The 25,663-nt window shown below is 43.4% G+C and overlaps 1 protein-coding gene across 3 annotated transcripts; it reads left to right on the forward strand.

Annotated features, from left to right (window-relative positions):
- The first annotated feature begins 662 nt into the window (after positions 1–662).
- On the forward strand, positions 663–25,403 carry DNAJA3 (DnaJ heat shock protein family (Hsp40) member A3). 3 transcript variants are annotated; one of them, XM_073362803.1, is made up of 12 exons: positions 664–897; positions 2,366–2,502; positions 4,254–4,337; positions 5,198–5,398; positions 5,691–5,843; positions 7,876–8,023; positions 9,241–9,305; positions 10,501–10,629; positions 13,140–13,255; positions 17,007–17,104; positions 22,989–23,111; positions 24,156–25,403. In XM_073362803.1, exons 1-11 carry the CDS (start codon positions 711–713, stop codon positions 23,096–23,098), a joined length of 1,428 nt encoding a protein of 475 aa, XP_073218904.1. In that variant the 5' UTR covers positions 664–710; the 3' UTR covers positions 23,099–23,111; positions 24,156–25,403. The 3 variants fall into 3 exon arrangements, with proteins under 3 accessions (XP_073218903.1, XP_073218904.1, XP_073218905.1); XM_073362802.1 differs by lacking the exons at positions 22,989–23,111; positions 24,156–25,403 and adding an exon at positions 19,797–22,979 and having other exon boundaries at positions 663–897; XM_073362804.1 differs by lacking the exon at positions 22,989–23,111.
- Positions 25,404–25,663: the final 260 nt, after the last annotated feature.

The raw sequence follows: 25,663 nt of genomic DNA on the forward strand, positions 1-25,663 counted from the left end.
TCTTAAGTTAATGGGAGCTACTGATGCTCAGTACACATGAAAATCTGTCCTTGCTGTTCAAAGCTAGGCACCCAAAAACTGGAGAAATGAAAATTAGGGGCCATTTTTGAAAACCTGGCTATGATTGACTTGCTGAAAGCCACATACTGAGCCAGTAGCAAAGCTGGGAAGAGAATCCATGAATCGTGAACCAACTCCGAATACCTTCCTATAAACTCTAGACCATGCTGCTGTCCATTAGTAAAGAACCCTGGGTCACAAATCCAGTTTTTAATTGGCCTATATCCTTGGTTTGACATGCATCCAGAACATCGGCTGAACTCTGCAATCATGTATGTACATTTTTGGTTTCACTGGAAATATTTCCTCCAGTTGGTATGGTTGGTTAGTCAGGGCTCCCCAGCCATGTGTCCTGGCTGAGCAGCTGGTCCCGCACTGCAGGGGCCGGGGCCTGAGAAGGGACGGACCCAGGGGGCTGCAGACTGCCCCGAACACCCCTCCAGCCAGGGAGCTTAGCTGATCTGTGCCAGCTGAGCCAGCAGGGAACCACTGAGGGAAGGCTAACGCATGCGCAGTAAAATACGTGGCTGGGGGGGTATGGAGCTACTGCGCATGCACAATGCGCCTGCTCGACTCGTCCATACGCCTGCGCACTGAGCGTCCTTCGGCCGGCCGGGCCGCGCAGGCGCTCTGTGCCTCGGCGTCCCAAGATGGCGGCCAGGTGCTCCTCACGCTGGCTGAGCGCGGCGGCCGGGAGGAGCCGGGGCTTCGGCGGAGACACGCGGCTGCTGGTGGTGTGGCTGGGCCGGCGGCTAAGCACGGCCCCCGCCGCCTTCCCGCCGCGCGCCGGGCCAGGGAGCCGCCTCCTGACACTGAGCGCCGGGGTCAGCCCCGCAGGTGAGAGGGGGCTATGTCGGGGCGGGGAATCACAGAATCTCAGGGTTGGAAGGGGCCTCAGGAGGTCATCTAGTCCAACCCCTGCTCAAAGCAGGACCAAGCCCCAATTTTTGCGCCAGATCCCTAAACGGCCCCCTCAAGGATTGAACTCACAACCCTGGGTTTAGCAAGCTAATGCTCAAACCACCGAGCTCCACTCCCCCTCCCCCCCCCGTGCCTGGGGGGCGAAGCCCGGGCAATGAGCGGTGTAAGGCCGGGGGTGAGGGGTTCAGGAACCTGCGGTGGTGGGGCGAGGCTGGGAGAATGAGGGGGGCTGGGCCGGAGGTCAGAGGTTTGGGGATCCAGGGTACCTGTGCTTGAGGGGCTGGGGGTGAGGGGGGGGGGGAGAGGAGTGAAAGGTCCCGGCCCTGGGGGGTGTCTCACAGAGCGGGGTTTTTGGTGGCCCAGCAGTGCTGCGGACAGGTGGGAGGTGTTGCGGGAAAGAGGGTCCCCATGTCTCTGTGCCAGGGTGGGGTGGGGGTACTTGATGGCCATGGCCCTGGGAGGTGTGCTCGGGTTGCCAGCCCTGCAACAGGGTCCTGTCATGCTGCTTTCCTGGAAAGAGCTGTGACACTTCTATTCCTTACACATGGGTTCTGGGGTGCCCATCACCCTGGCCCTTGGGCTGTATTCCGTGGGATGTAAAGGTGGAGTTATTTGCTTTCCAACAAGGGAAGTAGATTTGGTTCCCTCTCCAGTGAGGGGAAAGCTAGCCATTGTGCTGAGCACTCCAGCTTTCACCTTCATCCCAACTCTGGCAATTTGCTGCATCTTCCAATGGTACAAATTCCATAGGTCTGGTCCATCCATAGCAAGGGAGAGCTCTGCTTCCAGCTTGTCTAACCACACTCCCTTTTCTAAGCGTTTGGAAGGAAACTGTTTTAGCTTGAGGATAAAATAATTCTCAAAGGAGAATAGTAACACATTTTCCTGTTGATATAAATGCCCCGTTTGAATGGCTGTGACAAAGCCACCTTTACAGAAAAAAACCCCCAAAAAACCGTGTAGTGCAACACCGTAAAGGAGGAGACATCTGTGTGGAATACTGTCTTCACTAAAGCTCTACAACAGCGCAACTGCACTGGTGCAATTGCACCACTGTATGTGAAGACAAACTTAGTCTAAATTTCAGTATGTCTTGGGATCGTCATCTGTTCAGTAACATTTTACAGCGTATTCGTTAATGCAGTTCAGTAACACTGAAGGTCAAAATCAAAGTAATGAAATTATTTTTAATAAATCTGCACCCTATTTACCTCTTACAGCTAAGGTGGCCATGCATGGCTTGTGCAATTCCATGACGCAGCTGGCTTGATCCTTAATACAGAATAGTAGGCTGTGATAAATGGGAAATGGTCTTGGGAACATTGGAGGAGTTATGTCTTCTTTTACAATTCTTCCTGACTCCTTTTTTTCTAATTTTTCTTAGGAACTAAATGCTCTCCTTTAATATGTGCTGCCTCATTTCATACCAGTTCTGCTTTCTACGCCAAAGAAGATTACTACCAGATTTTGGGAGTGCCTCGAAATGCCACTCAGAAGGAGATCAAGAAAGCCTATTACCAGGCATGTATACCTAAGAAAAACAAAGAAATGATGTCTCTTGAAATTCAAACTCACCATTGTGATGATGGTGTTGTTGGAGAGATGGCATTATGACCCATTTTTCTTGGGATAGGATGAATTGCACCCTCAGCAAGTTCGCAGATGACCCTAAGTTGCGGGGAGAGGTAGATACGCTGGAGGGTAGGGATAGGGTCCAGAGTGACGTAGAAAAATTAGAGGATTTGGCCAAAAGAACTCTGATGAAGTTCAACAAGGACAAATGCAGAGTCCTGCACTTAGGAAGGAAGAATCCCATGCACCGCTACATGGGACCAACTGGCTAAGCAGCAGTTCTGCAGAAAAGGACCTGGGGATTACAGTGGATGAGAAGCTGGCTATGAGTCAGCAGTGTGCCATTGTTGCCAAGAAGGCCAACGGCCTATTGGGCTGTGTTAGTAGGAGCATTGCCAGAAGATCGAGGGAGGTGATTATTCCCCTCTATTTGGCACTGGTGAGGCCACACCTGGAGTATTGCATCCAGTTTTGGTCCCCCCACTACAGAAAGGATGTAGACAAATTGGAGAGAGTCCAGCAGAGGGCAATGAAAATGATTAGGGGGCTGGGTCACATGACTTATGAGGAGAGGCTGAGGGAACTGGGGTTATTTAGTCTGCAAAAGAGAAGAGTGAGGGGGGATTTGATAGCAGCCTTCAACTATCTGAAGGGCGGGTCCAAAGAGGATGGAGCTAGGCTGTTCTCAGTGCTGGCAGATGACAGAACAAGGAGTAATGGTCTCAAGTTGCAGTGGGGGAGGTCTAGGTTGAGTATTAGGAAATACTATTTCACTAGGAGGGTGGTGAAGCACTGGAATGGGTTACCTAGGGAGGTGGTGGAATCTCCATCCTTAGAGGTTTTTAAGGCCCAGCTTGACAAAGTCCTGGCTGGGATGATTTAGTTGGGGTTGGTCCTGCTTTGAGCAGGGGGTTGGACTAGATGACCTCCTGAGGTCTCTTCCAACCTTAATCTATGATTCTGTGATTTTATTCTGATCTGTAATGTACTTGAATCAAAATTCCAAAAAGAACTCTTATGCTAAAGAGAACATGGCAGGGGGTTGTCAAAGGAACATAAATGTGGCGGAGCAGATTCAGAAGAATTGTCTATCTAGTTCAGTGCTGTCTTGTGGTCAATGCCCATTGTTTCAGAGGAGGGCAAAAAGCTATAAAACTCATAGACATTTGTGAAATACTGTATGAATTTTTTTTGGCTGATTAGCAGGAGGGAAGAGTCCTTTCTTGATGGACTGTTTAAAAAAATAAATAAATAAATAAATAAAATAAACATGGCTTCCCGCCACCTATTAGAAACCTTCTGGAAGCAAATTTTTAGTGGTAGCAGCAGTAAGATCATAACTGCCATTGATCTGACATTATTCCATATGTCCAGGACCTTCTTGGAGGAAGGGGGTGTTCTCACCTGTATGTACAAGATAGCCGATCAGTCCACACCTATGCTTATGTGGAAAAGCTTTGCAGTACCATTTGTGAGAGGCTTTAATACCGATATAATAGGAAACTGATTTTTTATGTCCTTTATATGGGGATGATATGGAGAAAGAATTACTTAGGAAATGCTTTTGGTCTCCTCTAAATGTAAATGTTGAATGCTAGGGTCTGGCTAATTTCTTTTTCCCCCCTGACATGGAAGGTGTTAAGTAGCAATGCTAACAGTGGACTTATTTTCTTCCTGTTTCTAATAATTCTTTTGCTTAGCTTGCCAAGAAATACCATCCCGACACAAATAAGGATGACCCCAAAGCTAAGGAGAAGTTCTCTCAGCTGGCAGAAGCCTATGAGGTAATGTGACTGATGTGTACTCAGTTACCTACTGTGGTAGGGAGGGAACAATAGAACTACAGCTTAGAAAAATTATACCTCCCCTCATCTCAGTTTTTCTGTAAAAGAGCTGCTATTACTTCGTTGGTAACAAAGTATTGTTTTCTAGACTTCAGTATGTATGTGCCAAAAAAGATTTGGATATTCTTCAGTAAATGAACTAGCCAGAATACCTGACTGATGTATTCTAGGCATTTTTTTGGGCCGCTCGTGGGCCATTGTGCTGTTCCTCAATGCAAAATGGTCTGATTGAAGAGCTGAGTACTGGAATGAACCTGTTAGTCAATAGAAAGACATCATAAGTGGCATCAATAATTGGCCTTTTGAGGATAGGGGATTTGTAGAATCCTGCCCCCCCCCCCCAACTTTACTAATCTTGACTGTCAAGCTTATTTCATTTGCTAGCTCCATCCCACTTGTCTTTCATACTACAAGGTAAGAGATCATTGAAAGTCACTTTTGCTTACCTTAAAATAGTATAAAAACCCAGAGGTCCTGATCACTTTGCCTATACCTAATGTACTTATTTGGAAGCATCACAAGCTTATGAGCTTAACTGTGCCATCCAATATGCATGAGAGAGAAACAGAGTGCTTTTCTTCCATGGTGTTCATTTCACCTTTTGGCATTATTGAAGGTATCTAGCTGTCCTAATACAAAAGAATTGAAGTTGGGATTCTGTAGTAGTTTCCAGTGATGGATGTAAACTCTGACCTTGGAATGAGCAAATGTCTGAATACTCTTATCTAGTGGCAGCCATGCTGCTCCAGTTCTGTACTGTGAGAGAGTCCTGATGGTACTTATGCCTTCCTTCCCCATAGGTGTTAAGTGATGAAGTGAAGCGAAAACAATATGATACTTATGGTACAGCTGGTTTTGACACTGGCTCAGCGGGTGCTGGACGTCAGTATTGGGGTGGTGGTCCCACCATTGACCCAGAGGAACTTTTCAGGAAAATCTTTGGGGAGTTTTCAGGATCCCCTTTTGGAGATTTTCAGGGTGTCTTTGACCAGCCACAGGAGGTAAGGTTAATACATGTATACATTGTGCTGCAAAGACCTTAGCCTCTGGGTATATATAATGAGGATGTTACTGCTTCCTAAACTGAAATCTGAGAATGTCTGAGTATAGATGGTTAATGAGTCAGGTGGGCCCTCTCCTTCTCCAGTACTGTGTCTGTTAGCATTTTAAATGGTCTTCCAATCACAGTCTGAGTGGAGACCACTGGGGCTTTTAATTACAGAGGTTTCAGTTTACTTTCAGCCTATCAGCATATAGATTACAACTGTAATTCCATTCCTTTCTCTCATCTAGTACATCATGGAGTTGACGTTCAATCAAGCTGCAAAGGGTGTTAATAAGGAGATTGTGGTGAATATCAATGACTCTTGTCAGCGGTGTGATGGCAAGGGGCATGAGCCTGGTACTAAAGTGCAGCACTGTCACTACTGCAATGGCACTGGCATGGTAAGTGCTGTTTTAAAGTGTAACCCCGGTTTTCTAATGTTCTTTGACATTTTTGTTTTCGGGACAGGTTAGCTACTTCCTTACTCAAAAATGTTTGATTTCAATTTCTGTGTATCTAAATGTGTGCTGCTAGAAGGGGCCAGATCACCAGCCTTGGAGAGCCAGAAACAGATTCACAGAACAGAGGCCACTTGGGCAGTCTCAGTGCAAGCCTTTCCCATGCTGTTTCCCTGTGTGCTCCCATCCTTGAGGGATCACCTGTAGGGTTGATAGGGTAGTTCAGTTTCCAGGACTTTTTCTGAGATTCACAACAACTGGACCGAGTAGAGTGTCTGATGTAGATACTAGTCCTTATGATTGAGACCTAAATATTACTTTTTCACAGAGACCACCAGTAACAAATGTGAACAACTTTTGGTTTCTATGTGCAGAAGCCAGCCAGTGTTCTGAAGGTACTCTGAGAAACTCATTCATTGCTTTATTTATTAATGGTGACCTCCAAAGAAAAAATTGGAGAAATTGTGATGAGGATTAAATATTCTCAGTCAATTGAATTTTATTCCTAACCAATTCTTGCTTTTTTTCTCCAAAACTTAAAACAGCCATGTGACAGGTTGCTGGATGCTCTCTAGTCACCAGTGAACAAGGTGTTAAGTCCAGCTCAGTTTTTCCTCCCTTCTTTCAAAATGTTCAGGGGAAGGAATATTATTGACTGCTTGGGAAACTGGGAGGAGAGGGGAGGTGGGGGAACCATTCATTTGGAAAGGCTGAGTTTCACACGGAGGGGTTATAGAACTGAATTGATCGCCAACCTGGGGGCAGATTTTTGTTCTTGGTTTTTGAATGTTACCTTATGTTGTTATAAGTCTTGTCTTTTGAGAGACCTTGTTGACTCTAGTTTTTTTATGCTGAATCATTTTTGTAGTTTACGATGAGCTGGGTTCAAATGTTTCCTTTACATTTTGAGGCTCTGTTAATCTGTATAGTCTGTCACATTTGTTTATTCAGTGTTACTCTCTCCATGATGAAATCATATTTAGGGCTTTATTGCAGATTGGCATCCTCTGCCTTATTACAAGGGTGAGGTTTGGTAGGTGAATTACAGAGATTTGGGCTTATGCGTGAATCAGATTTTTAGGCTGTGTGGAGATACACATTGTGTGTCTTGGATTGGAATCAGATGGTTGAGATGCATATGGTCTTCCTAGCTCCTGTTACTGAATTGCAGCTGAATTCTTGAAGTGAAAACTCTCCATGCTCTTGCAGTCAAAGTGTACTAGTCAAATAAGGTGCAACCTTTCCACATAAGACTGTGCTTTGTGTCCTAAACTTCACCTTTTAATAGGTTATTGGGGTTGTGCATGAATGATATTGGAAAGAGGTCACAGTTAAGTTAGGACTTCTGTTATCACAAAGCTTCTGATTGACCAGAGATTTCTATCCACTTCAAGCTGTTAAGAGTAGTGGTTTCTTTCACTGAATAAGAGATTTTGGGTATGCTTCTCTGTTGCCTTGCATCTTGGGTAGTGATTTTATGACTGTGTGTTGTGGGTCTGAGGCTACCAAATCGGAATGGAGAGTTTTGTACCCACTCTTCACAGGTGCACATTACTTCAGAAGGTGCAAAGCAGTGGAGAATCAGGCCTTCAGATAGGAAGGGCTTTCTTCCCCCAATCGTTTCTCAAGGTTTCCTTCTTTCACCCACTTCCTCTGACACCCAGAGGCTGTTACTGACAGCATGAGCACTTTCAACTGGCAATCTGGAAACAAAAGGAGATTTACGTTTCTTGGTGGCTTAGTCCTGGTTGAGGCACCTAATCTAGCTCCTCAGGACATATTTTGACCCACCACTCTTACCCATATCTCACAGTAAGGTAGAATACATTTCCTTGGAGCAGGTCATGCTGTGCATGTGTTGGACCATTGACTTAGCAGGGATTGGATTTGCCATTGGAGATGGTTTACGGAAATTAATAATACTTGTACACTATCAAAGGATTCCTCTAATCCCCCCTCTTTCTTCTTTTGCTAGGAGACAATAAATACAGGCCCTTTTGTGATGCGTTCTACATGCCGGCGATGTGGAGGTCGTGGTTCTGTTATGACAACACCGTGTGTGTTGTGTCGCGGCTCAGGGCAAACCAAACAGAAGAAGAATGTGATGGTCCCTGTACCAGCAGGTCAGTTTCTGTATTTGCATGCCGGCCGTGTATCTTTTCCCATGTGAAACTCAGCTGAGCGTGTATCTTGCTTCTAGAGAATGGCTGGCTCTGTGGAGTCAGTGCTCAGACACAGCAGTATGGAGAAACTTGTCTGTATCAAATCTGTCTTAAGAATAAAGAGCACTGATGGCTAGATGGCTCAAAGGATTAGTAATAAGATACAGACCTCTTCATCTCTGGGTGATGGCTTCAGGATGGTGGTAGCAGAAAACAATTACCATCTCATGGCTGTTTGGCCTTTGTGCAATGAATTTCTGGGTCTTACTCTATTTCCTAGTAGAAAGATGTCTAAGGGTAAAATTTTCAAAAACACTTAATTGCCATAAGTTTCACTACATGCAGTGTTGTTGTAGCCATGTTTGTCCCAGGATATTAGAGAGACAAGAAGGGTGAGATGGTATTTATTGGACCAACTTCTGTTGCTGAGAAAGACAAGCTTTTGAGCTTACACAGAGCTGAAGAAGAGCTCTCTGTAAACTCAAAAGCTTGGAAAGAGAGACAACAGAGATTGGTCCAATAAAAGATACCACCTCACCCTCCTTGTGTCTCTGAATTTCACTGACATACGTGTAGGTGCTTTTGAAAATTTTACCTTGGATCACAAATGCACCATCTTGGTTGTCAACTCAGTAAAGAATATTGAATGAGTGTTGAAAGAACTCCCCTCCCTCCTAGAAATGGTCCGATTGTCTGGGTAGCAGCTTGCATTGTTTCTACCTTTGCAGATAAACATAGTATGTCAGTCTCCAGTGCCTCTCAATCGTTTACCTTTCACCAGCACTGAATTCACTTACATTGAAGGGAAAAATACAATTGAATTCAGCTTGAATTGAATTAATGAGCTGCCCAGTTGTGCTTGGCACTAGGATGAGTGCATCCTAGGATACAAACACCTGGTGACACTTCGCTCTTCAAACGCTGGGTGCTGTGGTCATCTGAGATGCCTCTGGAGAACGTGAGTTACGCTGCTGCTGTCTCTATAGTTTCTGCCAGTAAATCCATGGGTGTTTCTTCCTGGATGATGGAAATACTGCTGTGATGGCATCCAGTTGAGGCAGTTGTCGGTGTTCAGGTATTGGGTTAGACTAGGAAGGCTGTATGTGCTTTGGCACATAAGGTGTAGAGCATAATATCAGACAAACAGTATAATATTCGTGTCCTTGTTCTGACTGCAGGTGTGGAGGATGGACAGACTGTTCGGATGCCCGTAGGAAAAAGAGAAATTTTCATTACGTTCAGGGTATGTGTGACAGCTGACTGTACACTGCTTACATTGGGTCGTCTTCTGTGAAGAAGGGGTAGTGTCATCTCCTTTCAGTGTAAACATGGAAATCGGGCTGGAGGGTCATCTCACCTAGCTGAAGTGATGTTAGCCCTTCCGGTTTTCTGAGATTGTGAAAGGCCTGCCCCATACCAAGTGGTAAAATAATATTTAGCCTATTCATAGAACAAAAATGCACGGCTACATATAGGCAGGTTGGTCCTAGGATACAGTCTGTAGCATACAGGCTGTCAGGAAAACTTACAAACTCTCTGGTAACTGGAATTCCTGGAAGTAATGTACTAGTATAGTATCAGCTGTCACTGACACACATGTTCGAAATCCCTAAAGAGACGGCAGGAATGCATTTATGAGTTATTGAATTTAGAAGTTAAAATGTCCTCTCTTTAAAAATGTGAGGTCACTGCTGATTTACATGTTCTTTGCAGATACAGTCCTGTACCCATGTGTATCATCTGTATCATGTCTCTGTCGAGTAAAATTAAGAACCCTAGTGTTTGAAAGGATTTCATTCTCTTCTGACCATTTAATTGAGGGCCTCTTCATTAACACTGATCTATCTCTTCCTCCATTTTTGCTTATATTCCCCTCAAGAAGGATTTAATAACCTCTCCAGAGCCTGTGAAATGCAGTTATCAAAACTGCCAGAGAGGTACTATGAAATACTGAGGGTGCTTCCTTCCCCTCTGCCGTTCCATTGTCCTATGAACTGGATAGTGCAATCTCTTTTCTACTCTCCAAAGAATCTTTACTGGTGGTGATTGACAAGCATTGAAGAGCACAGTGTCATTCTCAGATCTCAGGCTGAGTATGCAGCCCTAGCAGTTAATTTTTTTTCTTGTAAACTGAAAAATTGGGGGGAATTCATTGAAATAGGAAACGTGAAACCTCTTAATGCCATTTTTAGTATCCTCCTTCAGAAGAGAGGCCTGCTCTAGCTATTAATATTTAGTGCCTGAGGTATTTGTGGTTACTAAGAATAACTTTAATTTTGGATTTCCTGCTATGTAATTTTTAGGGGATGAGGGTAAGACTTTTCCTAAAATTATCAATATCAGTTTACAACAACTTAACTTGGTATTTTATCTTGGATTGATGCATATACTGTACTGACATGACCTGTGTTCATTACTCTTGAACTATTTGCTTTTAGGTTCAGAAAAGCCCCGTGTTCAGAAGAGATGGAGCAGATGTACACTCAGACCTCTTTATCTCGATAGCACAGGCAGTTCTTGGAGGTACAGCCAGAGCTCAGGGTCTATATGAGACCATCAATATCACGGTATGTGGTAACAGTGGGTGGAATAGCTAGGAGATAACTTAGCTTGGAACAATAAGCAGCCATTCTTTGTTTTCAAGAAGAGTGAAAAAATACAGGGCAGATTTCCTAAGGTTAAAAGTACCAAGATCTTGCTGTTCTAATCTTAGGCCCCTTGATTACTGACTGCCATGTTGCTGGGGTTCTGCTTGGCCCCATGTATGCAAGGGGTAACTCCGACTTCCCTTTCTTCTGCCTTTGTATAAGTGCTCAAAGGGCAATGAGAGCTGCTGAAGAGAGACAGATCATTGGAAAGGTCGGTCAGGCTGAACGCTGGGAAAGTCCTTGACGCTCCTTTGGGCTAATGTTGCTAACCAGGTTTTGTGTATATATGATTCTCTCCTGCCTGTTGCTGTGTCTTGTTTCTGCTCAGTTTGTTACTACTACTAGTTTGTTAGATTTTGTATTTACATAGCTCTTTATTCAAGGAGGTGATGTTCTGCACATTGAAAGAAAAGGAGTACTTGTGGCACCTTAGAGACTAACCAATTTATTTGAGCATAAGCTTTCGTGAGCTACAGCTCACTTCATCGGATGCATACTGTGGAAAGTGTAGAAGATCTTTTTATACACACAAAGCATGAAAAAATACCTCCCCCCACCCCACTCTCCTGCTGGTAATAGCTTATCTAAAGTATCTAATAGCTTACCAGCAGGAGAGTGGGGTGGGGGGAGGTATTTTTTCATGCTTTGTGTGTATAAAAAGAACTTCTACACTTTCCACAGTATGCATCCGATGAAGTGAGCTGTAGCTCACGAAAGCTTATGCTCAGATAAATTGGTTAGTCTCTAAGGTGCCACAAGTACACCTTTTCTTTTTGCGAATACAGACTAACACGGCTGTTACTCTGTTCTGCACATTGTGGCTGTGCGAATTAAGTATTAACTGTTCTATGCATTGGAGAAACGAGGTTCAGAGGTTGACTACTCCATGATGTCACAATAAATCAATAGCTGGGCTGGGAATAAAACCCAAGAGTCTTGACTGTTCTTTGTCATAAGGACTAGACCACACTGTGGCAGGGGCTCAGTTATAAGTAATGTACTAGGTTTAGGAAGGGTGTACACTAGGGGCTTTTGCTGGCACAGCTGTGTCAGTGAGGGGTGTGTGATGTCTAGACATAGCTGTGCCAGCAAAAGCCCCTAGTGTACACCCAGTTATACTGGCAAAACTGAGCATTTTTCAGTGTAAGCTGCATCTAGGAGTGCAATGCCTGTATAGCAGGGGTGGTCAGTTATTTTTGTCAAGGTCCAAATTTCTTGGTTAAGGTATAGTCAAGGTCCGGACTCCAGAGAAACACTTTTCACACCACAGGTTCCCTGTTCAATAAACAGATACAATGTAGTGCATTAGTAATGTGCCCCATTGCACTAAAAATATAAGTATTAAATGAAAAATAAAACTGAACCACGATATAACCTGAAAATAACCTCCAAGAAAGATGATAGCTTAAATTAAGTAAATAAGGAATTAAGGAGAACCAGTCAATCATTAATCTACAGTACAATGTATTGGAGATTGCATTGTAAGGGAATGAGAGGGTAAAAATAAAATGTTGATAATAAGTAAATACAAAAATTTTGTGGCCCATTCAAAAGCATCTGGTGGTCCGGATTTGGCCCGTGTTCCACTTATTTACTACCCTTGCTGTATAGTATAGTGATATAGCTATACCAGCAAAGCACTTCCAGTGTATATCTGTCCTTAATTACACCTGTCCCTAGTAGGTAGTTCGCTTTAATTCCCAGTGTTGAATGCTTTTTCATTACTATTGAGTAATATCTGAGCACTACCTAATTATCTAAGTATAGAAATAAATCCCTCCTCCCTTACTTCACAGTCTGCAGGAGGAATAGATTGATTAATTTATAGGTAGGGTCCTACCAAATTCATGACAGTGAAAAACTCGTCACGGACTGTGAAATCTGGTCTTTTGTGTGTTTTTACCCTATCCTATATGATAAAATATACAGAGTATACAGCGTTTTTCAAACTGGGAGTCCCGACCCAAAAGTGGTTCTCAGGCCTATTGTAGGGGGGTTGCGGTATTGTCACCCTTACTTCTGCGCTGCCTTCAGAGCTGGGTGGCTAAAGAGCGATGGCTGCTGGTTGCATGCCCAGCTTTGAAGGCAATGCCACCGCCAGCACTACTGCAGAAGTAAGGGTGGCAATACCATATCATGCCACCCTTATTTCTATGCTGCTGCTGGTGCCGATCCTGCCTTCGGAGCTGGGTGTCAGGAGAGTGGTGGCTGCTGGCCGGCTCTGAAGGCAGTGCCGCTGCCAGCAGCAGCACAGAAGTAAGGGTGGTGTGATAGGAACACATCTGTGGAATTTGCTATTTATGCTGTGACAAACCTGTGAAAAAGGTGTGACGTCTCTGTGATTTAAGTAGGCCTCTATTTATTGGTTTCCGTGCTGGCACCTTGATACTGCAGAGCAATAATAAACATATGGGTCTTTTTATTCACAGATACCGCCTGGTATTCAAGCAGACCAGAGGATTCGAATGAGTGGGAAAGGCATTTCCAGGGTTAACAGTTATGGTTATGGAGACCACTACATTCATATAAAGATCAGGATTCCTAAGTAAGTAGGAGGTCTACTAAGATTTGGACGTGTCTTGCAGAAATCTGTAAATTTGCTGTGCAAAATGTGTTCTCAGGAGTGAAAGATCTTCGCTACTTTATCGATGTATGCTTTGAGCCCTAGCTAATGTAGTGAACAAACCAACTTCTATTTTACTGTGTCTTTTGCTGAACTGTAGGTTTTTCCTTTTAACCAAAAAACTGCACTGATTAGTTTATAGCTTAAATTACCATGCTATGAGATCTTTACTGTAACATCCTGGTTGCTCTGAGCGGATATAAATGTCTCAACCGAAAAAACGTTGCCACTCCAAATATATTGATCAGTATGCAAGGCGCTGTCCTGTGTGGCATACTGGGTTACATCCACATTACAGACTTCTGCCAGCATAGCTGTGTCCATCACGGGTGTGAAAAGGTGTGATCCTGGACAAACATATCTATGCCACTGTGGATACAGCTGTGCTAGCCAAACTGCACTTTCGCAAGTGTAGCTGATTTCACTCACGGAGGTGGTTTTATCGTATCGGTACAAGGCGAAGCTTTACTATTATACCTGTGTCCATGCAAGGAGTGCTTTGTCGATGGAGTATACTGATATTCCTACACACAAACAGCGCTCCTAATGTAGACAGAGCCTTAGATCTGAACCGTGCAGCAGGATCTCTGGATTTGTGTGGCATAGACCCTAATCTTACAAATCAGTACAGAATCCCTTGTTTTGTTTGTTGCCCCCAGATTCTCAGTGTGCCACTGATTTCTTTAGGTGCTCTGCAAAGCTGGAGGTTTTTCACAGCGGGTTAAGGATGACATATATTGTCAGGGATCTGCGGGCACATGTGGCTTTAGGTTTTGATGCCCACAAGGCAATTGAGGTTTTTGATGCTGAGTAGGGGATGCATCTCCTGTTTCTTTCACCATTTGGGACAGGATTTGAGATGACTTTACAATAGAGGAAAAGGAAGTTGTTTTTTCTTATTGCCTTTGTTAGCAACTAGCTCTTCACTCCGTTCTACCCTTCCCCAATATCTGCCATTGCTGTACTTCAAATAATGAAGGATGGCTGCTCTTGCTTGATTCTGCTAGAATGATCAGCAGCAAAAGTTAATGTTTGTAATGTAAATTATCAGTAGACTTACTACATGTTGTGACAAAGTTCCTCCTCTGCCTTGGTGGGTCCTGCGCTTATTGGCAGATTTTCTCACCTCAGAGGTTCACGGCAGCCCTCAGTTTGGCCCCTTTCGTGGCTGAAATCTTCTGTTCACTCAGTTAGCCTCATCACTGGCCAGCATGGGGAAAGGAAGAAGAACAATCCCCACAGTCTCTGCTGATCCACCTAGTGGATCGGGGAACAGGCCAGAGACCTTCCCCTCTGGTGGAACCCACAGTCCAGTTCAACTCCTCCAGTATCAAATAGGGAGTTGGGGGGATGGAGGGAACCCGGCCTGCCCTCTACTCTGGGTTCCAGCCCAGGGCCTTGTGAATTGCAGCTGTCTACAGTGCCTCCTGTAACAGCTGCGTGACAGCTACAACTCCCTGGGCTAGTTCCCCATGGCCTCCTCCCAACACTTTTATTCTCACTACAGGACCTCCCTCCTGATGTCTGATGATGGTTGTAATTTCTCAGTCTTCCAGTAGTACTTCTTCTCACTCTCAGCTTCTGGCGCCTCTTTCTCCCAGGTCCTCACATGCACACCACAAACTGAAGTGAGCTGCTTTTTAAACCCAGGTGCCTTGATTAGCCTGCCTTAATTGATTCTAGCAGCTTTTTGATTGGCTGCAGGTGTTCTAATCAGCCTGTCTGCCTTAATTGTTTCCAGAAAGTTCCTGATTGTTCTGGAACCTTCCCTGTTACTTTACCCAGGGAAAAGGGACCTACGTAACTTGGGGCTAATATAGCTGCATTCTATCACTCTTCTGTAGCCATATGGCCCAACCCTGTTACAGTGTATATTAACACTCCCATTTACATGAAAAGCACGGTTGACAACTCTTGGAGTTGTTTCAGGCTTCCTGCAAATTCATACACCAATGCATTGGTTTACACTCCCATCACGTTTGGAAAGTTATTGTAGCCATAAGGATTAGAGACCTAATTTAAAAACAAAAACAAACCCCTGAAAGATAATTGTGGCAATTAAAAATAAATTTGCAGTTATGTGACTATTCTTGAGGCTGCGTAGGTCCCGTGTTTACTGAGAGTTACTCTATGGAATCCAGAGTATGTATACCTTAGAACAGTGATACTCAGACTGAGGCTCAGGAGCTGAAGTGACTCTTTAATGTGTCTCCTGCAGCTCTTTGCAGCACATGATATTAAAACACTGTGTGATTTCATTACTAACCAATCAAAGTTATTAATCAGTCAGGATGCTTTTACTGTGTTATGAACCAGTTAAGTTATCAGCTTGCACTAAGTTATTAATTTATTTGCTGTGAGAATAATATATATTGAGTCAACAGTATGCCCTTGTTGCCAAGAAGGCCAGTGGCATTTGGGGTGTATAAGTAGGGGCATTGCCAGCAGATCGAGAGACGTGATCGTTCTCCTCTATTCGACATTGGTGAGGCCTCATCTGGAGTACTGTGTCCAGTTTTGGGCTCCACACTACAAGAAGGATGTGGAGAAATTGGAGAGAGTCCAGCGAAGGGCAACAAAAATTATTAAGGGTCTGGAACACATGACTTATGAGGAAAGGCTGAGGGAACTGAGATTGTTTAGTCTATGGAAGAGAAGAATGAGGGGGAATTTCATAGCTGCTTTTAACTACCTGAAAGGTGGATCCAAAGAGGATGGATCTAGACTATTCTCAGTGATAGCAGATGACAGGACAAGGAGTAATGGTCTCAAGTTGCAGTGGGGGAGATTTAGGTTGGATATTAGGAAAAACTTTTTCACTAGGAGGGTGGTGAAACACTGGAATGCGTTACCTAGGGAGGTGGTGGAATCCCCTTCCTTAGAAGTTTTTAAGGTCAGGCTTGACAAAGCCCTAGCTGGGATGATTTAATTGGGATTGGTCCTGCTCTGGGCAGGGGGTTGGACTAGATGACCTCCAGAGGTCCCTTCCAACTCTGATATTCTATGATTCTACTCTCTATATAAAAACTAAATATTTCCCCTGTCCTACTGTTTAAATATGAGTATAGTGTGCTAGAGTAAATGAAACCATGAATTCACAGTCCTGTGGCTCTTTTGGGTAGTGTTGATTGCTAATTTGGTTCCTGAACCACTGAGGTTTGAGTATCACTGCCTCAGAAGGATGAGTTTACCCTCCTGAGTTTTTAAACCTGTTCTAAGGATGCCTAGACCTCTAAGCCATCCTTATAAGCTTGTTTCAAGGTAAACTTTAAAACTTGAAAAGTCTCCTGTGTTTGTGTCATGCACTCAAGTGGGAACTCCGTTTCTTGAGTGCTCCTCTGCCAACCTGACATTCTGATGTAGCTTCCAGTTTGAGTCTTAGTTTTAACCCTTTAAAATGTTCGACTTATTCTTTTGCAATCAGATGAAATACAGTGACTAGAATCTTCCCTGTTCCCCTAGAGGTTTCCATTAGCAAGGCATATTCCTTTCTCAGGTGCTTATTTTAAGAGGGTCATTGGGATTCTTAAGGCATCTGAGTTATATTAGCTTTGCATTATCAGTAGCAGCCCTTCTGTGCGCAGCTTGGTGGGAAGCTGAGTTTGGGCTGAAAAGGTATCTATCCCTAAAGTGAATACTGACTGAGATAGCAACACTATACTCTGACCTGCAGGAGGCTGACAGATCGCCAGCGAGCCTTAATGATGAACTATGCTGAGGATGAGACGGATGTGGAAGGGACAGTGAATGGAGTCACAAATACATCTGCTGGTAAGCTGTGTGTGATGTACATTACTGCTTCTTTGGTGACTGGCTGTGGGGAATGACTCCTGTAGGTAGGGGAGGGACCAGGCCTAAGGTGGCTTTTGGAGCAGCTTGTGTGTGCATAAGCCTTTTTTCACCTTGTCTGAGGCTTCTAAGTGTTTTTTCTATTTTAAAGGTAACTTTTGTTAGTGTGGTGTTAATAGAGTTTAATACAGTAAATGGGAAGCAGTAGCCACTTGGCAGAAATCATTAGTCTTTCCCTCTCTCCCTAGTATTTACTGTGCGTATAGGTATGCACTGGTGGTATGAGTGGAGAGCCCCATTATCTTCAGATGCTTCTATAATACAACTGAATTTTGCAGTGAGCCTTCATTTCCTTTGTAACATTTAACTCCACCACACCTATGGTGCATGCTCATGGTGGATCTGAAATTCCTTTTCATTCCTTTGTGAGTGGTGATAGAGGGGCCAGTCCTGCTTCCATTGAACCAAAAGGGAATTTTGTCAGTGCCTTTCAGAGGTGCAGGATTGGGCCTACAATGTCTGTGTAGGATAAGTGTCTCCCATATGTTCTTGGTGCTTTGGTTTCTTTGCATTACCCCAGTAGTTCTGATATGAGTCACTTTTTAAAACTCTAAATGAGTAGAAACTTTACTTTGTAAAGCTCAGCCTTTTAATTTGCATTTAGTACATGTAGGAGATTCTCAACAGGAGACTTTGGTGTATGCGGAAGCTGCCAATCTGTCCTGTCTAGTGGGGCAGAGCAATTTAAATAATCGATATTAATCCTAATTGTATCACTTAAAAAAAAGTACATTGATTTAAATCAGATCGAGCCTTTGTTAAACTAACCTGTATATTTGTTGTTTCAGTTTTAGATTAAAATGTATAAGGAACTAAATTATAAAGGCGTTTTAAAAATACCACTATGGGTAGGGTACCTTATTTGAGTTTTACAAAAGTGCTAAAGGTGCAAAACATTAAAAATTAAAGCCTGATCCTGCAAACACTTAAGGAGCTACATAACTTTACTCACATGGATAGTGTATTTACTTCATTGGGACTCCCCGTGTGCTGAAAGTAAATCCGTGCATAACTGTTTGCTGCATGAGCAGCTAAAATTGTATTTTTATATAAAACTTTGTTAGTGGGATAAAATCTGTCACTTCAAATCAAAATTGCTTCAAATCTTAACAGCAAACTAAAAGTTGTTCAGAATTTCAGTACACTAAAAAAGTTCAAAACTTTTTATTCCCACAGGCCACATTTTTCAAAAATAGGAGTCTAAAGTTAGGCATGTAAGGGTGAGATTTTTCAAAAGCTTCTTAGTGACGTAGGAGTACCAGTCCTATGACTTCTCACAGCAAACCTTGAAGAAGGATAGGCTGGTGAAGCATTTCCACTTGACTTGAGGAAGTTCGGTATATTGGAAGAGGGTTACTGGTTTATCCATTTTGTTTGTTTGTGGTGTTCTCACAATAAGCATGTTAAATGAGGCCCTTGGCTTGCCTTTTCAAGCATGGATGAGCATTTGAAGTGAGACTTCTTAGGAGAAAAAAAAATCTGTAAAACCTGATATGTTACAATTAAGAAACTAAGGAAACCAGTACAGAACACCCACTTTAGCAATTTAAGAGTAAAATGGTATGGAAGTAAAGAACTAGCACTATAAATCTGAATTTAAATCAGAAAATCTATTAATTTTTTTTTAAATCACGATTTTTATCCAGCTTGTGGTCTAGCCTTCCTAGCAGAGTTTATAAACACAGTACCCCAAAAGGGTGTTCTTACTCACAGGAAGTGGATAGTGTTGAGTACAGTGCATCTGAGGGGAATTCCACCGCAGGGTCATGTTTCACTACCATTGCATCAGTCTGACTCTGACTTCTGGAGTAGACTTGAAAGATGGACTGCAAAGAAAGGTGCTCTTTCTTTGTTGGCCAATTTATTACATGTAAAGAAGGCCTGAAAAGGATTCCATGATTTTTTTTCTACTCATTTTTTATTATAGAAATAGCCAGATTTGTCTCCTTTGTTTTTGCTGGAGGCTGTTCTCAAAGGGCCGGAGAACTGGGGTGGAAACTTTATCAGGCTTGTGTATGTGAGGAAAGTTTTACCAGTTATACTGATATAATTCTAGCAGTATAGTTAAACCAGTTATATTGGTGTAACTCCTGGTGTGGACACTTATTCAAATATAAGAGTGCCTTTTTTGGTTTTCTTACGTTGCTTTGGAAGGGATTTAAGATAAATTGGAAAAAAAACCCACATATAACTATCTGTTTAAATTCACACTTTACCTTATAGTGATAAAACTTTTCCATGCAGAGAAGCCTTTAGTCATCCAATGTAAGGGTGGTGGTGGAAAATCTTTTACCAAGACATTTTTCTTACCTGTTACGCAGACATTTGAGTTAATGGATATTAACAAATGAAACTCTCCATTTTTAAACAGTCTCACAAAAAATTCCTTCCAACCTCCATTGTTCAGGTTTGCCTCCCTTGGTACTTGTAATGCTCCTCATGGTCAGCCATAAAAAGAGGGTCCACATCTCAGTTTCTAACATAGAAAACACTTTTCAGGTCTTCCTTATACTTTGTAAGGAATCAAAAACGGCACAAACCTATTTTTTCCGGATGTGGTTCTGCATCAGCCAAATCAAAGTTCCCAATTTCATACAGCTTTCCATTGTTTTAGGCCCTCTGATGAAGTGGCAGGGTGGATCACTCCAACTGCAACAGAGAAGACTACCAATACTCAGCTCTTTCTTTCCCATAGATCATGTTTTTATCAGCAGCACTGCAGAGAGTTGGCTTTTGGTGGCAATCTTTATCTGGCACCTCATGTTCACAGCCCTTTTGGGTGCCTCAGAATGTAGCAAACAAAGCATATCTTAAAATAAAGACAGGCCCAGTGACTTCACACAAGTCAGTAAATTCCCTACGTGGTGTGGTTTTTATCCTCACTGCTTAAGATATGGATATCTCTCCTCTTGATCTGCACACTGATGGAGGAGAGATTGCAGGTCTAGTGAGTTGGTTCCCTCCAAATGCATGTGGTGGCTTTCCGAAGGATAGGTCCAGCAGCTGACTTTACCTCCACTTTCTCTAGCTGAACTTTCCCTCCCCTTATTTACTGTACGATACAAGAATCCATTGGAAAAATGAGCCTTGTCTCTGATACATGGGTAATCGTTCTTCATTTATGGTAGCATCTGTCACGCTTCAGGGCAACTGCACTTGTATTCCTGCTGTATGGTCCATCAAGGGCACCCACACTCAGGCCGCTGGGTCCCCAGCCATCACACCCCTCACTCGCTCCCAACTGGGTTTTTCCAGGCTGCACAGGTCCCTGCCTACACTGATACTCCCAGTAAGCAGCCTGCCTGTCCAGGCCAGTGTCTGCGCTTTGATTTCTCTCCGAAAGCTTTGAACAGTGTGATTGCCACCAGTCACACGTTACCACACAGTGTTTTCTAAGCAAGCACATTAAGGTGAAAACATATTAAAACAATAAAAGAACCTACACACATGTGGAAAAGCTTACCAGAGACCACCCCCAACTCCAGCCTAGGGCTTGAGTAAGGAGTCTCCATCAAACCCCACACAGGTTTTTGTGTGGTTACAGTTCATAAGGCCTCAGCTCAGAAAAGCACCTGCAGGAATAGTTCCGTTTTACCTTTTTACAGCCCAGGCCTTTGATCTTGTGACTCTGGGAACAGGTAACCAGCGGACAACGATAGTCTCCTCAGGGCAAACCTTCTGAAGGCGGGGTGGTGTGGAACTTGAATCCCCCCCCTTTCCCTGAGGTTATATACAGTCACAAACCCCGATAATACACAAACCATTCATTTAATACAGTGGATCCCAAAGCTACTTAATTCAATAAGGTCTCCTGAGAATATAGCAGTAAATTGGCCTGTCTGTCACAGGGCCTTGCATTCAAAAACTAAGCACTTGAAATCTTGCATTTTTTCAGTGATGTTGCATATGAAATTACCTCCTTTTGCATGTCAACCAAAGAGTAGGGGAGACAGACAGGAGACATTAGAGCAGGAAGACACTCCAGTGCCTGTTTTTATTGGTCCATTAGTATACATGAGTCAGGTAAATTGAGACATAACAGCTCTCTTGAGCAGGGACCGTCTCTAATGTGTCTGTTCAGAACTAGCACAAGGCGGCCCTGGCGTCTAGATGCTACTGCAATACATATAATAAATAACAAATCAAGTGGCTAAACAGTGCATGGCCTGCCTGAAAAAAGCACCTATGCTGAGTGGGTGTGCAGCTGAGGGAGGCTATGTAATGGTTTTGTCCTTCTCCACCTGGGCTGTTTGGTGATGGCATACTGCATGCGATTAGTTACTAATGGGAAGTGTTCTTTGGTAGGCATGGCATGGGGTACTCCAGTATTTCCCCAAGTGTGAGGTAACTCCTTGGGAGGGCTCCAAGTGGGACCAGTTGACAGGCAGGGATCGTCCTTTTGTTCTGTTTGTGCAGCACCCAGCATAGTGGGGTGTAGGTCCATGGATAGGGCTCCAAAGTGCTATGGTAATACAAATGAATATTTTTCCAGCCTCGGTTTCATTTAAAAGTCTCTAGCTCTCTTTGTGGGAAACCTTCAAAATGTGACATGAGTGACACCAATGCAGCAACATCTGCCTAAGTTACTGAGATCCTGAAAGGATAGCCCTGAGAGGGAACTTTCCCATTTATTTCAGTGGCTGCTCGCCTAGATACCAGCGACAATACTTTGAATGTAACATTGCTAATTGTTTTGCTGCTCATCAAACCATTTGAGAAAGAAGAGGAAGGATCTTATTACAAGGATCTACACCAAAATGAGGGGTGCAGAAGATGTAAAGCATGAAAATTGATAGGTTTTTGCCTTGTTTTCCTGAAGGGGGTCCCAGCTATCAAAAGCTATAAAAAGAGGGGTACACAACAGAGGTGAAGGATGCAATAGATAGGTGGAAGAGGAGACACCACTCTCTTAAAGAGTATCCTTCACAAGCAAGTTGTGGTGTTTCAAAAACAACTCAGATTATCAGTATTAGGGACACCTGAAAGCTGCAGCAAATACATGTCTTCAGTTCAGTTTTAAATGCAATGACAGACTTTGTATCCTAGAGTAATTGTATCAATCTGTAACTTATATGCAGGGAGTTGACCTGCACAAGTCTAGGAAGAGCAGTGTAAAGAGAATATATACTTAGCTTGCTGGACCCAGGAGGCTGTACTAGTGGCATGGAGGAGAAGCTAACCATAAATTAATCAGAGCTCTGATAGTCTGTGTTGCATGTGGCTTACTTGCTCTCTGAAAGGATCGTTCATGCTACACCCTGGTGCTCACACACAGCATGTTGCCTGTTACTAAAAGTTCAACTAACTAATGATTTTGTGCCTCTTATCTACTAATATCTGTTCACATTTGAAACTTGGTTGGCATATAATAAACTCTTCTTAAATCTGGAGTGTTTGAATGTCAGTGGCTGGAAAGTGGGGGTGGGGGGAAGAGGATAATGAGTGGTACTCTAGGTTAATGCATTTATCTTTCACCTCTGAGGCCCAGATTTTTTACTTTGATCATAAGTGCAAATTATAGTGCCTGGTCTCATTGCATTCTCTCAAGCCACTGCCAAGAGATGCAAAGAAGGAACAGCAGGTGGCTCATGTGCAGTAGCAGATCTGTGCAGGGATGTTTACACAGCATCTGCACACATGAGCACTGGCTAAAGCCAGGCATATTGTGTTTCAATTCACAAGCCCAAATTTACTGTCTAAAATAGTTCCATAACCTTACCTAGACTTCTGAATGCTGTTCCAAGATGTGTGGTGATTGGCACAGGTTGAAGCGTACCCTGATAGCAGCTCTGCTGTTTATGTCTAGGTGGCAGGGCCACGGATAGCTCTGAAGCAGGCGAGGATAGGCCTGAGGCTGAGGCGGGGGAGAACAAGGAGGGATTCCTTACCAAACTTAAGAAAATGTTTAGCTCCTGATATTCCACCTGAGGTAGGAAACCTCTTGTACTTTACTGATTGTTCTTTCCTCATGTTAAGCAGAACATGCATCTCTCTTGGGAGGTAGATTGGAGAGGAAGCAAAGAAATTGCATTGCTTTTTACTTAGCCTCAGGCCTTCCAGCCATCAGTATTAAAACCTGGTCATTTTATTTTATCTCTAAACAATAGCAGAACCCAGCAGTGTAGGGTTAAATTTCATTGTAGCTTCTAACTAAACAGATATGCAGTATAGCTCTGTTTAACGCATGGCTCTACTCTGAAAAGTGAAAATAGCCCTGCCTTAGTCCCCAGATCTGCTCCCTGGGTGTATTCTGAGAAAGATCTGCTCACGGTCACTGAAACAAGTTTAGGGCTTTTAATCCTGCTAGTCAGAGTAGCTAGAAGATGCAAACCATTCTGCTGCTGATGCACAAGGAAGAACAGAATGCAGCTTGCCATGTTTGTTGCTGACAGCTTGGCAAGCCTGTTGAAGGCAAGGGGATTGCACAGATGTCACTGGGGGGCACAGTTGGGCCTGTCGAGCCTTTAATATTGGTGAGGAGTGCAAGGACGGAACCTGGAACCTAGTTTGACTCAGTCCCAGGCTGAGTTTGCAGGACTGGCAGTTGGTGCAAGGGAAATTTCTTCATTTATAAACAGAGCAAATTAGATACAGAAATCCATGATGTGCAATAGTCACGGGACCCCAATGCCATGTTTAGTCAACTCTGAATAGAAAGCACACTTTAAACACCTTGTTTGTGAGTGTAACGGAGCAGTGCACATGGTAAGAATACTTGGACTCCAGAACCCTGCAGTGTAGGCTGAGGATTCCCAGCCTCTGAGGCCCAGAGTTTGTCTCCCTTTTGTTACTGAGTTAAGATTTCTTCCATGTCAGTTCCCAGGGACTAATGAAGTGTGCTCTCAGCTAAAGGGGGAACTGCTCGTTGTTACTGTGGCATTTGCCAACAACCTTTGAGCGCTGTGTGACATTCTTAGGCTTGGACATGAGTAGTTCATTAAATGCTAAATATTTTCCCCATCTTTAACTCCAGGGAAACGTTCTACTGGAAACTAGACAGTGGGAAGCAGCAGTAGATCATTCCTCCATCCGGGGGGGGAGTCATTCTGTCTTCTGGCTGTGAGCCTTGGAAATGAAAGGATGTCACTTAGCAGCAAACTTACTGCCAGCCAGCAACACCATGAACCACAGAGGCACCAACAATCACCAGATCATGAGGAATTAATCGCCTTAGGAAATGGTAACAAAGTCATCTGTAAAAGTTCTAGGTTTTCTAGTGCTGGGAGCTCATTTGGATCCTTCTGGCCCTATTTACAAAATTAAAACTTGCATTATAATTTAGAGCCAAATGTGATGGAAATTTTAATGGTAAAATTAAAATTTTGTTTCCAGTGGAAAATGAAACAGTTTGCTGTACTGAGCTTTCAGCTAGCTGGTGTCCCACTCAGCGTGCAAATGTCTTGACAAGCCCATCCACTCAGTCACCTTTCTTCAGTGCTAGATCTGCCTGGTGCATCCTTTCCTAGAAGGCTTGGTTTGTCAAAGGCCATAATCCTGTCTTGGACGGTAAAATCTGATGTGAAGAGGCCTTGGCTCTAGACTTATGTAGTACATTTTCTTAAAGAGGGACATCTCACTTCTGCTGAGATTGAATAACAGTGAAGGAGCATAATTGCATATGGCCCCCCACAAGGTGTGAGGTTGGGCATGGCTTTCCTTGTCTGGTTAGCATCTCCTACAGACAATATTGATTAGAATCTGCATTTTGCATCAACTCTTCCCTTCCTCTGAGGTTAACTACAGGTAGCAAAACAAGGCAAAACATTGCTGTTTCTAAACCAGAACAGATCTCTCACCAGCTCTTATGAAAAGCGCTGGGGCTGTCAATTGTTACATTACAACTGAGCCCTGTTAGTCTTCAGAGAAAAGGGCTTTCTTATGTTGGTGGTGATACAAGCAAATGTAAATGATCAGCCTCTAAGAATCATTGTTTTATTTTATATAGGTGTAAAAATACAAACGAATTAGTTTACACTCTACTGCTGGAATTAAGCACTAGTGAAGAGTATTTTCATGGTTACTGCAGCCTGCCTTTTAGTTAAATACTTTACAACTACCAACAAGCCCACGTGCTAGCAATTGACCAGTTAAACAGGATTTGTCTTAGTACATCCCAAGTTGCTAAAATAAAGCACCTGTTGCCTCCTGATTATACTGTCTGTAAAGTGATTCTGTATTGATGTATATAAGATGATCTACTCATAAAGATATTTAAAACCTGTTGTGTTGCTTTCCCCTCCTTGTAAACCACCTGAAAGGGTACTTTGGACTGCAGGTTCTGAAGTGTTTTATTTTTAGTCCAGATGCTGGGGGAGGGGAAAGGTACTTGTTGCTCAGAGGAGGGGGTTGGAAAAGTGTTTCAGAAAGAAGTCCCAGCCTCTTTCTTTACTCTGACCCTACTGTCTTACTGCTAAGTGGTGTAGAAACAATGCCTAAAGTACTTAGCACCTTATTCTACCGCTTTACAGGTCATTCATTTAC

This window comes from Lepidochelys kempii, chromosome 10 (genome assembly GCF_965140265.1).
Source record: "Lepidochelys kempii isolate rLepKem1 chromosome 10, rLepKem1.hap2, whole genome shotgun sequence".
Taxonomy (NCBI): Eukaryota; Metazoa; Chordata; order Testudines; family Cheloniidae; genus Lepidochelys; species Lepidochelys kempii.

Coding starts and splice junctions, on each gene's coding strand:
- DNAJA3 (XM_073362802.1), top strand. CDS start 711: ATGGCGGCCAGGTGCTCCTCACGCTGGCTGAGCGCGGCGGCCGGGAGG. Junction 4,338..5,197: donor AGCTGGCAGAAGCCTATGAG/GTAATGTGACTG, acceptor CCTTCCCCATAG/GTGTTAAGTGATGAAGTGAA. Junction 5,399..5,690: donor TCTTTGACCAGCCACAGGAG/GTAAGGTTAATA, acceptor TCTCTCATCTAG/TACATCATGGAGTTGACGTT.